The sequence below is a fragment of the Corapipo altera genome, unplaced genomic scaffold, assembly GCF_003945725.1.
Source record: "Corapipo altera isolate COAL_440 unplaced genomic scaffold, ASM394572v1 49, whole genome shotgun sequence".
Classification (NCBI taxonomy): Eukaryota; Metazoa; Chordata; class Aves; order Passeriformes; family Pipridae; genus Corapipo; species Corapipo altera.
The window spans coordinates 11,206,942-11,219,812 of NW_020884879.1; the positions used below are offsets into that span (position 1 = coordinate 11,206,942).

The 12,871-nt window shown below is 38.9% G+C and overlaps 1 protein-coding gene across 1 annotated transcript; it reads right to left on the reverse strand.

Annotated features, from left to right (window-relative positions):
- Window positions 1–4,141: 4,141 nt before the first annotated feature.
- On the reverse strand, window positions 4,142–10,841 carry LOC113945046 (cholesterol 7-alpha-monooxygenase). The gene is made up of 6 exons (XM_027638888.1): window positions 10,674–10,841; window positions 9,353–9,593; window positions 8,097–8,710; window positions 6,641–6,771; window positions 5,669–5,844; window positions 4,142–5,109 (listed from the first exon to the last, which is right to left on the reverse strand). The coding sequence occupies exons 1-6, from the start codon at window positions 10,751–10,753 to the stop codon at window positions 4,810–4,812; spliced, it is 1,542 nt and encodes a 513-aa protein (XP_027494689.1). The 5' UTR covers window positions 10,754–10,841; the 3' UTR covers window positions 4,142–4,809.
- Between the last annotated feature and the right edge of the window lie 2,030 nt (window positions 10,842–12,871).

Here is a 12,871-nt window from a genome sequence, read left to right on the forward strand (position 1 = left end):
AAGAACTTTAGGCAGGGCTTGAAAATCTTTATTCAAAACCACTGTTCACAAGTGGAAGAGTGGCTGCCTGAAGTAAGCTCTTTTACTGGGTTCCTACAGTTCTGCTTCTTCTTGAACCCAACAGTGCTGTAATTTTGACTGAGAAGAGCAGCACCTTGCATGCAGCTTTGACCCTCAGCCTATCAGGTCCATAGACCAGGATGTCCTCTCCCTCTGCCATTGTGAGCTCCTCAAGTCCCCACACAGTATTGTGGCAGCTACTTCCTTTAAAAATTTGACTAGGATGGTTTTAGCTTCATTCTGTCAAGCAGTCCCAGGCTGAACCTTAACCTCAAGAAAATCACCAGCGTGCTGCAACTCACAGGGGCAAGGTCCTAAGCCCTGAGAACCCCCCTCCAACCCTACCACTGCTGCCTTCAAGTGTGGCCGCTGCTGCCTCGTGCTTATGTTGCTGCAAAGGGGCTTGTTCAGTTTGCTGGAGGCAGATTATTTGCCCAGGGTAGTTTTACACGACCCTTAACATCCAGCAAAAGTTTATCTGGAGTAGTTTCTCTGTGGATGAATCCAGGTTGGTGATCAACAGCTGTGGCCAGCATGGGTTTCAGAAATGTAAAACTGTCTTGTTTTCTGACAAGGTGTCTTGTTTCATTAGTAAGGTCATCATGCCACCTCCAAGATGGTCAATCAGTTAAGATTTCTTTTAGTGTGGAAACTGTAAAACATTTTCACTGCCTAGATCTGTTCAGCCAAAATGCCTCCTGCTGGATTAGAAGCCACTTGCCCTTGCTCAGCTGGCTATGTCTTGCTCATAAATCCCAAAATCACTCTGCAAAGGCACCTGACTAGCCCAGTGCAGAGCTCATTTGGGTCAAAAAAATCTGTGCATTTAAACTCCTTGATATGCCTAATGTATGATAGGCTTACATGTCCCCCAGGATGTACTCCTAGCTCTTTACAGAACAACCACAAGGTTAGAGTTGTCCCTTGGATTGTGGGAGAGACTGGACTCAGTAGCTCCTCTTCCTCAGGGACTTCAATCTCATATTGAAATTGAATCTTTCCTGAGTTAAGAGAGCACTTTAGCTATAAGGGCACTGTCAGAATGTCATACAAATCATCCTGTTGAATCCGTTACATTTTTTCACAGAAAACAGGCTACAGATTCCCTGGGAAAAGGAGTGAATGCCTGAGCTAACCTAATGGCTAGGGTGCTCACCTGGGGGGTGAGATCTTTGCCCCCTTCTGCCCATATCTCTTTATGCATTTTACCCAGTAAAGTTTTTATTGTGAAATACTCACACAGCCCACAGCTGCCTGCTTCCCACCAGCCTGGATCTGACCGCTATTTTTCTAATTGCTCTTATGGTCTTAAGTATCACTTTTTTTTTTCCTCCTAAGAAAACGACTGCTTTTAGGAGAGGCATCAAAGAGAATTGCCCTGTTATAACCTTGTGGTGTTGTGACACTGACAAGGCAGATGACTATTGATTGCTGAAGTATTCGATTACATTAGCTGAGGCATAGTGCCACAGACTTTGTACTCTTTCTTTTCTGCCCTCACTTGCATCTGTGTGACCCTAGTAACAGGGGTTTAACTGAGGTTAAGAAATTAACAACCATGGCAACAAACAAAAACATACTCATATACAGCCCAATATAAAAAAAAAAAAAAAAAAAAGAAGAAGAAATCCTATCCAAGCTGTTCATTTGCATGTTTTTTTTCACAAAGTGAAAGCATACTCAGAGGCTTATGCTGGATCTTTTCAGCTGCATAACAGTAGGTCAAACATTAAAGAGTGTCACTGTGCCACAGAGTCCCCCAAAGATATGCTGTATACTCCTCATGTTACAGAGGTCCAGAACTAGCAGAAAAAGCTGGTTTCCTCTGTTGTATACACTGAATATCAATCCACAGGTTATGGGTTCAGCCATCCTTGGACAACTGCTACCCCAGCAACAGAGGAGTGGTGGCAGGCTGAGTGGTGAGGACCACGCTCCCACGGGAGTTTGGGCAGGAACACTTGAGTTGCCCCTGCAGGCCCCTGTTTGGCAACAGTGCTGGTTTCTGCCAATTTATTACAATTCTACAGTTAAGTCAGTAGCCTGTCCACAATGTTCAGGACTCATCTTCAGTCTGTGGTGTGAATCCTGTGGTGTTTTTACCTTCCCCTGAGTTCTCTACTGTTGGTATTCCCTTGGTGTGTGAGCCAGCTGAGGCAGGACACAAGAACAACCACAAAACCGTGGATGAAATGCAGAGAAAATCTGGTTTTGTTAAAGCCAAACCATGAGTTTTCTAGCTTTTATCCTTCTAATACTCTCCCTGATCCTACTGGTGCAGGAGTGAGCGAGTGGCTGTGTGGTGCTTGGCTGCTGGTTGTGGTTAAACCACAGCACTTACCAGTGGGGGCATCCCCAAAGCAGCACCCAGGAGGAGGCCCACAAGTAGGGATGCAGGCAGCATGGAGCTCGGTGCATGGTAGGGAATCACCAAACCTGCTCTTTTCACTTGTACATCAGGGATGTGTGTAGGTGTAATTTACCATCATTTGATCTTTCCCACAGCAGGGCAGGAATCTCAAGCATGTTCAACAGGGTGCCTCTAAATCTATCACAGGCCTGTGTTATCTAAGCACTGATGTTGTTCGACACACAAGGCTAAGCAATGATTAGTATGATGTGTGTGAGTTTTGACACCCCAGCTGCAAGCCACTTGAACGTGTTCACAATGCTCCTCATGAATCTTCCATTATTTTTCCACACTTGGGAAGATGAAAGTTAGATCATCTCTAAGAGCTACTGAATACTTCAGTTTCTCATAGACCAAAGGAACTGAAAAAACCCCAAACATCAAACCACAATCAGAAAAGTCTGGAGCAGTCAGTTTGAAGGAGACAATGGGACATAAAAGAAAGCTTAATTTTCCAAGGAAACTAGAATTAGTTTAGCAGTTGTCTTATCTTTTTTTCTGCTGTTATATGTTGAATTCCTGTTCATCAAGGAAGTATATTTCGCTTAAAATATTGCATAGCCTTGCTACCCTCAAAAATGGTTGTTTTAAGCAGGAATTGTTTAAGAAAGGGGGAGTAGATACTCTAATGATAATAACATATTACAGGGTACATGTAATTATGATGTCAGGCTTGCATGCATTCTCCAAATCAGACCTAGCTTACATTGAATGTGCTATAATTTATATAAATCATACAAAATATAATTGACAGAAGTATGAAAATAAGCTGTACTGAATATTTGCCTTACCAAGAAAACCAATGTAATAATTCAGAACACTTTGCATTATCTGTAATAATTTAATATTATACATATTGCAAATGGAAATGAATTTGTGTTCTCTGTTCTCCTTTGAAAATGAAAAAATATGAAATAAAATTACAAAGACAGCACACAGATAATAAACAATCACACACAGCAAAATCTTTTTACTTACCTTTGATATTTAGCATAGTGGATAGTGAGAAGAGAAACTAATAGATAATTTAAAGCAGTTCTAGGACTCAATCCAAAATTCTAGGAAGAGCTCTATCAACTAGACTTCATGTCTTGCCAGAATGTGAAATTTGAAAATATATAATAGCCCTGTATCTCCTTGTGTGTGATGAGGCTTACTTTTGAGTCAAGGACAAAAGGTCAGACCATAAGCCCTTAGAAACACACAAAACTAGGATAACAATTTTTAAGTCCATTTGTTCTTTTCATCAGCAGATGATAAGAAAGCTATTTCTTTCAGATGTTTCACTAAAAAATGGACTTTCGTGACATACATACTTCTGTCATTTGCAGCAGAGAGGGATGGGGATGTTACAGAGAACCAAATTATACTAACCCTGGAACAATTGTTCTTATGGACATGCCACCACTTAGAATGAAATGCAGGGGCATCCTACCCATGATAACTTTAATGGAATTAGACTAGGAAGACCTAAGGAGGCTTATGGAAATACAGAGTTTAGGTAATGGGTCAAAAGCCAGCCAGAACCACTGATGAATATAATGTGGGTATTTATTTATCTCCATATCGGTATTTGAGTTGGCCAGTTTGAAAATGGTTTAGGGGCTTTGGATCGGTGCAGAAATCTTTGATAATGTTAAGACCATAAACAAAAAATAGTCTAGAAATGCATTTGGTTCAGCCGATATAATTTATTTTAATACAGTTACAAGTTTCTGAAAACAAGTATATTACAATGAATATAATACAAGTCTTGCAGTTTCACTTGAACGTGAACATTTTTGTAGGTTTTATTCAAGTCTTTTTCTAGTTTTTCATAAAACCATAAAGGTACTTCCCCAGGAAACTCTTCTCTCCCCACTGTGAATCTGCCTCTATACAACAAAAACTTTATTTCACCTGTGAGGAGAACCACCATCCCCAAAAATTTCAGTTATAAAAAGGAATAAGTTTTAATTTATTAGTTAATTAGTTAATTAGTTTAATCTTGACAATTATTTTGAATTAGCTGATGAAATTCTAAGTAACTGTGGGAAAGTATTTGCTGACAGAAAAAAAGCTGTTACTATAAAAATGCAATTCAAAATCTTAACTTGCATTTCCAAATGATTGATAAAGAGGGAGACATTTTCATCAACACAGTGCATTAAACCCACTGCATGTTGGTACCATACTGGTAAACATTTTTCATTAGACTGGCAAATTAGCATCTTCATATAGATTTTCCCCCAAGACTTGAAATGTTTCATTTGCATATATACATAAAATGTATATAAAGTATGTGTTATATAGTATATTTATATACTACATAGTCTATATGCATAATATAAAATATATACTCATAAGCATTTCAGTCTATACCTGAAATCAATATCATTCGATGGCTGCAAAATACCCAGTCCTGCACGGGACTGATCTAGAGAAGGACATTTCACATTATTGTCCACAAGCTCTATCTCAAAATATGAAAGCATCAAGGTTAAAAATTGTTTAATTTCATGGACAGCAAATAACCTGCCAGGGCATTTTGCTATGCCTGTCCCAAATGGCATGTAGTAATACTTCAGCTTGCGGCCGTTGCGGTAGAAGTCAGTCTTTTCTTCTCCATTCTCATTCAGAAAGCGATCATATTTGAATGTCTGTAATTAAACACACGAAAGAGTCACTTGATATTTGAATGCCCCCAAAGACCAGATAAAGCCATTGAGACATAAAATGAAGGCTGGGAAAGCAGAGCCTCTAGCAGTAAACATCGTACAACATGTACAGATGCTTTGGAAAGGGTAGCCACTGAGAAGTTCTGTTGTGCAGAACATGATCCCAGCTTCTTTGCTAATAACTCTTCTTTTCTTTCCTGACCTCTAAAAATAAAGATTATAACCTGCATCCTTATCTGTGCAGCAGAACTGGAAGAATTCTCATTCTCTGCCTTTGGGAAAAGATTATCCTTAACCTTGTCCTTCTTCAAAGACCCCCATAAGGGTGATCTTCCCTCCCTGAGGAAGGTACTAAGTAGAAGACTCTTTGGGCTGGAAGCACACTTTTTGGTTACACTAAAACACATTTTGCAGAGAGTGCTTGCACTGACTTTATTATTTTTCTTGCTCAGATCTCCAGGTGTAAGAACAGACTGTCTTTATAAAGGCCTGTTAGCTTCTGCCAGAGCTCCGTGCTTAGGGCACTTTGAAAAATACTTACCAAGGGATCGGCGTAGATTTCTGGATCAAAATGCAGCAGTTGAGGATAAAGAGCTACAACATCATCTTTGCGAATATTGTAAAAATCGTTCTCTAAGTGCAAAGTGAAATCCTCCTTGGCAACTCGGAAAGTCATGGATGCACTCGATAGCCTCATTGCCTCCTTGATGATGCTGCCTGTTGGGAGAGGAAAATGAACGATTACCATGGAAATAGTATGTTTACATCCTTGGGGAAAGTCATGCATATTGAAGTATTTCAGACCCATTATCAAACCCTGAATTTATTAGAAGAAATATTTTATTTATAACTTTTTAAATGCCTAAGCAAATATCTTTCTCATTTCTTTTTAGCATTTCTATCTGTTCTGCAGATAACACCAAGAACCTAATCTGTTTTCCCCTAGAAAAATGCTTATAGTTGATGCAACAGAATGTTTGAAAGTGAGACACTGTCATTCTGAGACAAAGAATGAACCAGTGAAAAATGGAAACATAACAAGAAAAAAAACCAGTGCAGTGAGCAGGATATTCTAAAACTTTAAGAGATGTTGCATAGAAACCTGTGCTCAGAAAAGAAGTAATTTGGGTCATTTTTTTGTTTCAATATACGCTGACTTTTTTTTTTAAAGCAAAAGTAGTGAAAATATAAACATTTTTTATTTGAGCTAAAGACATAACAAACAAAATATTGTTTGGAATTATCCACAGATCTCCAATACTATGTTAGGTAGCTGTGTAAGAGTATTGGGACATGACATTACCCATGAAAAAATTCTATTCATGTGCATTTTCGTACTCTCAGTACCACCTGGAACATTTGGAATCCTGATTGTGTTGGCTACCGCTAAGGAACATACAGTTTCTTGTACTGTTTCCTTGCTAATTCCATAGCATGCACTTATATGGTAATAAATGGAAGACCATGGAAATTGTAGTGTGATTTCTGGTACTCCTGCATAAAATAACCATACCTAGTATTGGCATATTATCCAGCTGTTTTCGGTTCAAGGAAATACGTTTGCCATCTAAGCTGATATTCTGTTCAGCACTCTCCAAAATACTTTGCACTTCTTTGGTAGCAGCTCTCATTGCTTCTGGACTCCTAAGATCAAGAGAGAAAAGGTATAACATAATTTACACTTCAGAATGCTTTAAAAAGGTATTTTGCCATTACATTTCTTCTTGACTAAAAATTGGTTTGTTAGCTGACAAGCACAACCTTCTAAAATGAAAATGTTGCAGCAAAATGCTGCAGTTCCCCTTTATCATGTCTTGGCAAAGGTATGATAGCTCCAAAAAAAAAAAAAAAGAACTCCAAATATTTGATTTGGTCTCCAATGGCAAGATGGAAAGTGGGACAGAACTGATGTGTGTAACTCAGGTAATAAACAGTAATGTCACTAAAAATCAATGCCAAGAATAAGAAATAAACCAGCCAGTTGTAGATTAGGAAATAGCCCTGCTACAGTTAGAAAGTTTAGGAACAGGATTATAGATCAGTTTTATAACATCCTTTATGTTGTCTGGTGTGGCAATATTCCATCTAGCTTAAAAGAGTCTTCCCAATACTAAAACCCCACATAGTATCTTTCACCTTCTAGACTTTCTTACAGACATGAAATACATAAGCTATGGTAAAATACATATAGACAATAAAACAGGATGCAATAGTGTCTTGATGAAGGCACAATCAGGGTGTTAAAAGACTCCAAGTCCAGAAAACCTAAAGCAAATGCATTCTGGGAGTGAAAAGTAGTAAAGAATCTCACAGATTAGCATTGGCAGTTAGATATGAGGGTGCTAAATAAATGTGTCAGCAATTTAGACACATACTTCAGAGTCAGTCCTGCTGAAGTAAATTATACTCTACAGAGGTCCACTCTAAAATGCATATTTAATAGTATTATGTGAACTGTGCACTTGTCCCATGAGTAACAAGCTTGGCAGCTGCAGTCTACACTGCAACCTCAGTAGGACCTATCAATGCATAAACTGTTTTCTATTAAGTACCTGTGAAAACAATAATGAAGTTAAAGCTCATTTTGCTTGCTCAAGTGAGATGGCCTAAAAATGTCCAGTTATACTGGGAGCCTTTAATGCAACTAATCCTCTGACTGCAACTAGTACTTTTGATGTCATATCATACAGATTTACTCCAAAGCTTTCTTGGCAAAGTGTAGCATTGCCCTGGAGTGTTGTTTTTTTTCAAAAAAGAATTCTACAGGGTTGCTCTGTGCTATCACTACTTGGCCTCAGATGAGTGAAGATGGTTTCTGTGGAAGCCCAGAACAACATACCATGTCTGTTACAAACAGTAAGTTTTTTAACACTGATGGAGTATCAAGCCATGGAATTGGTCTGTATTAACAGTTTCTGAAAGACAACAAACATTTTTATTCTCTGGGAACAAGAAACATTGGGACTTACTTAAGAAGAAAGAATAAGGTCCAAAATGTGGCAGGAATGGTGTTGGCTTGAGAGGCCCAGAGCACTGCCACATGGGTCTTTGCTTTTTCCATGTCATCGAAGGTTGACAGAGTGTCGTTCAGGAACATGCGGAGGGTGACAAGCTCAGAGAGGTTGTCCCTTTTCAGGAGGTTCTTGTGGAGGAGTGCCTCTCCCAGCTTCTCTCGTGCGCTGTGGGCACTCTTGAAGAGGTGGATGGGCAGCCCTGCCACAAGGGCTGGAAAAATCTTATCAAATTCCTTGAAGTTTTCAAGGGCATTTAGGATACGAGCTCTCTCAGTTTCCTGCTTTGATGATAGGTTTTTGTCATTATTTGAATTAAATTCTTTACCAAAAAGTGTTAAAAAGCCAGACTCAAACATGACCTGGCAACAGAATGTATAAAGTCCTTCTGTCACCCAGGTATTAGGCTGAAGTTTAGGTGTTCTTGACTGCAGCATGACATACTGTAGGTTTTCCATCATTGCTTCAATGAGGGCATCTAGGGCATTGCCTTGGAGGGTTCTAATGAAAGTCTGATGAAAATTTTCAGTGGTGTTTCCCTCTGCTGGGTCAATGCTACCATGCCCAAAAGCCTGTCACAAAATAAAATGTATGCATGATAAGAAAGGCCTGTCATAACCTTGATGATAAAGTCTAACAGAAATGAAAAACAAAGTATAACTTCACAGATTAACAGAAGGAAGCACACATAATAAGGGCTATTAATACTAGAACTGATACTTTCTCAGTTATCCACAGCAGTGAAGTAGCCAGTGAAAATAGATTCAAATAGATGCTTACAAATAAATGGCCCGGTTACCTACACCTTCATTCAACTGCCATTGACATCAACAGGAGCCATAGCAGTTTGACTGAGCTCCTATTGTGATGCATAATTTATAAGGCATTTAGACCAAATCTTCCAAAGTAGCAAGAACCTTCTGAAGGTTTCAGATTCAGCAAGACACATTGTCATTTTGCAGATGGTGCTAATTGTGTTTCTGCTTTAACAATTTGGGATACTAGGTTGCTAAATAATGTACAGTTTTAGACAACCCAAATCACTGCAAACTGCCTTTCCACTAAGGAAAGGGAAAAAAGACCACAATGTTTTAAATCAGTAAAAGTGCAGAAATGTGAAACAAATTCTATTTCAAAGGCGTAGCTATGCTTGTAAGAATTAACTGGGTATGTGAGCAGATACTTTGCATGTTAGATATTAAAACCAGCAGTACCTTGGCAGAAGTAGCAAAATGGAACTTCTTCCAGTCCAAATGTTTTCCCTGGCGCATCAATGCACAGTATGAAAAAGGATCAGTGAGGAAATGAATGTATTTCCCCGCTACATGACAAGTGAAGATGTGGCCATGCTTCTTCTGCTTTTCTTTGAGGAATTCAAGGGGGTTGGCACCAAACTGCAAGGCACAGCCCAGGTATGGAAGGAACCCATTTTCAAGTGGTGGCTCACCTTGTCGCCTACAAAACACAAACAAAAGCTGTATTTATAAGTATGTATAAAGATCACTTCTCTAGGACTACCAGGTAAGTCAAATACTGATGCTAGGCTTTTTGTAATGTAAAACAATGAAAAAAATCCCAAACAAATAGTATATTAACAAATATTTTTCTCGCCTTTAAGGGCTAAACCTATTGTGAGGTCTATTCTATGTAAGAGAGAACAACTTTAACAGCCTGCACCATTCATAAACATAATAAAACACAGTTTGATTATATCATCTTTCTTTTCCCTATATCAGAAGTATATTTTTCACCTGTTTAAATGCAAAATTTTTGCCATTAGATAATATACAGTTATGCAATTGTGACATTAATAAATAATCCATCACACTAATATTGTCTGATACATTTTTGGGCAATAGTATCCATGATTTCATTTGAATACCAAGTGGAATAACTTTTTAGTGCAGAAATGTTGTTATTATTGGCATAATCCATTAATGGACCAGACCTTGCTGAAAACAGTGGGAATTTTGCTATGATCTTCAGTAAGCATAAAAGTGTCATCAAACACATTCTTTAACTTAAGCATATGCTTAAAGAGAAGCATACGCTTAAATGATTTTATTTTCTGAGTCAGAAAACTTCCTTCCTGTATAAGGATGTCATGGCAGCTAGAATAACTTTCATATAGTACTTTAGCTTTTCCAGTAAATTATTAATGGTTATTATATGAATATATAATATATAATTAGATATAAGTAAGTATTAGCTGTGATTACAATACAGGTAAAACTATTGTCCAGAACTTTAGGAAATCAGAGCATGCATATTCATATTTTAAATACCTCATTTATGCATAGATTAGTATCTACAGCTACCTCTATGCATTACTACACTATTATTAAAAAGTTCATATACAAAAATTCTATTGTACCATAAATCTATGAAAAGACCAAACTACAGCATTGCCTATGCTATCCTGCATCTGTCCATCTGACAGTCTTAAGACTACAGTTCTTTCAGTTATGTACACGGTACATTTGACACAAATAAAGGACAGGTACACTGAGATGCATGTACAAACAGATTCCTTACCTTCTTCTCCTTCCTAGAAGAAAACAAAATGCACAACAGAGTATTATTGCTGTTCCCCAGATCCAGGATGCTAGGAACATTTCTGGTAATGCCCAAAAAACTTCCAAGGGGAGAACTGGTAACCACCAGTATGGCAGGAGAGGTGACTGAGAATGACAAAAAGGACAGGTCACGATTTATATACAGTGGGTGCACCACTGAACCTGATAGCACTGAATCAACCTAGAAGCTATTGATTAACCATTTCTGGAGAGAGCTTGTTCTGCCTCTGTTCTGGCACCTTTCTGCAGAGATCTTCGCTGGATTGATGTAGACAGTTGCAGGTCTGGCCTTGAGCTGGTCACATATCAGTAGCGGTTCCAAAGTAACCACACAGCTGTAATAGTTGATAGTGTGAAGGTCAGTCAGGTGTATTTTGATTAATCCTGCAGATTTACCAATTGCAGTTTATGGTTCAAGTTTAGCAATATATGAAATGGCTACTGACCACTGTTCAGAAGATTCAGACTCGGCTAACTGGTGACTGCAGTTTGTGCTGTCCTTCAGCTGCCAGCCTGTTCCCCCTCCCTTCTCCTTCTTGTGGACTGGCCTGGCTCTGGTGTGCCACTGCAAGAGGGAACAGCAGGGTTCAGCTGTTGGGTAAAGTGATGGCTGCGGAGGTGGACTCACTTCCTCTAACAACATTTATCTGTAAGAAAGGAAAAAAATGGGCTTTCACAAAATCACGGAATGAATCATAGAATGGTTTGGCTTGGAAGGGACAATAAAGATCGTCTTGTTCCAATTCCCTGCTCTTGTCAGGGACAATTTCCACTCAGCCAGGTTGCTCAAAGTCCCATCCAACCTGGTCTTGAACATTTTCAAAGATGCTTTCTGTAATACAGCACAAGAGAGAAAAAAGCAGGATTCAACAACCACACTAGTTTGGGGGTTTTTTCATTGTCTTTGGATCACCTTTTATTTTCCCATTAAACCTGTTCCCCTTTCTGTTGTTGACTTGTGAGAGTTCAAACTTTGGCTTGCTCCTAGCACCTGGCATCAAGCCATCAAGGAGGCAGCTCAGGTATAGCGATGTTTCATTAGTCATCCAGCATCTACTAGGTTTCTAAGAGAAAACCAAAGGGTTTTTCAGGCTTACTTTTGTACTACTTTTTGTTGGTGTCCCTACAGCTGTGTGATAAAACAGTGAAGATTTGGACTTTTTACTGTCACAATTGAACACTACACTGAAGGCACTGACATGCAAATCTGGCAGACGGGAATATTGTCCTGGCTTCAAACCAAGGCAGGCATGGGGTAATTGTGCATATGCCATCACATTTGAGGCAATTTTAAAGTTGCTATACTGAAGAAATAATCCCTTTTTGCAGCACTGAGGTTTGCCCTCACTTAATCTAAAAGATGTAAAACTCCTTTTGAGCTGTGTAAGCTCAAGATCCAGTCCTACCACAATTTCCTTTAAGCACGGGCGTTTCTTTTATTTTCCTATGAAAAATTCTTTTTCATCAGCTGAATTTAGTTTGTTATTACATAATTGCTTTATAAAAACCTTGCTTTCCCATTCCTTGCTTGTTTCTGTTATGGAAAATTTCAGTTCTGGGTCTCATCTTTGACTTTATCCTATGACTTCCTCATCCTAAACAAGCATAATAATTTTACCCTATTTGTGTCTATTTCTTTTTGCATGTGTAGATCTTGGCCTTTTTTATGTACAAACAACACAACAAGAAAGTCAGAAGCTACTGTCACTGTTGTGTTCAACATACAGGAATAACATTTAACCAGCAACACTTGCCTGTGGCTCCTCACACTATCCTGTGCTGTGTTCGGTAGAGCTGTCAGGCACACTTGCCTTTTCCTTCCATGCTTTAGGTTGTTGCACTGCAGTGTGATGATAACATAATTTATAAATGGCATCCTGTTGCCAGCAAACAGCAGCAGTAACTTCTCTAAGGTGCCCGCCTTGTTTCACTTTCTGCTTTGTACATATATAATAGTACTAGAAATATAACCAGTAGGCAGAGCACAGGAGCTGCTTGGCAGCCTACCTGAAATAATTGCTTTTTCTCTCAGGGAAGTCTTAAATAGGCCAATCTACAACCTAAAGCCAGCCAGTACTATAGCGGGCTGCAGCCTGTGATATGCGTTCTTGTGATAAAGTCAAGCAAGAGCGTTGTCTGCCATAGATACTTTCTCAG

Coding starts and splice junctions, on each gene's coding strand:
- LOC113945046 (XM_027638888.1), bottom strand. CDS start 10,753: ATGTTCCTAGCATCCTGGATCTGGGGAACAGCAATAATACTCTGTTGT. Junction 8,711..9,352: donor ATTTTGCTACTTCTGCCAAG/GTACTGCTGGTT, acceptor ATTTTGTGACAG/GCTTTTGGGCATGGTAGCAT. Junction 5,110..5,668: donor AAATCTACGCCGATCCCTTG/GTAAGTATTTTT, acceptor GTTTAATTACAG/ACATTCAAATATGATCGCTT.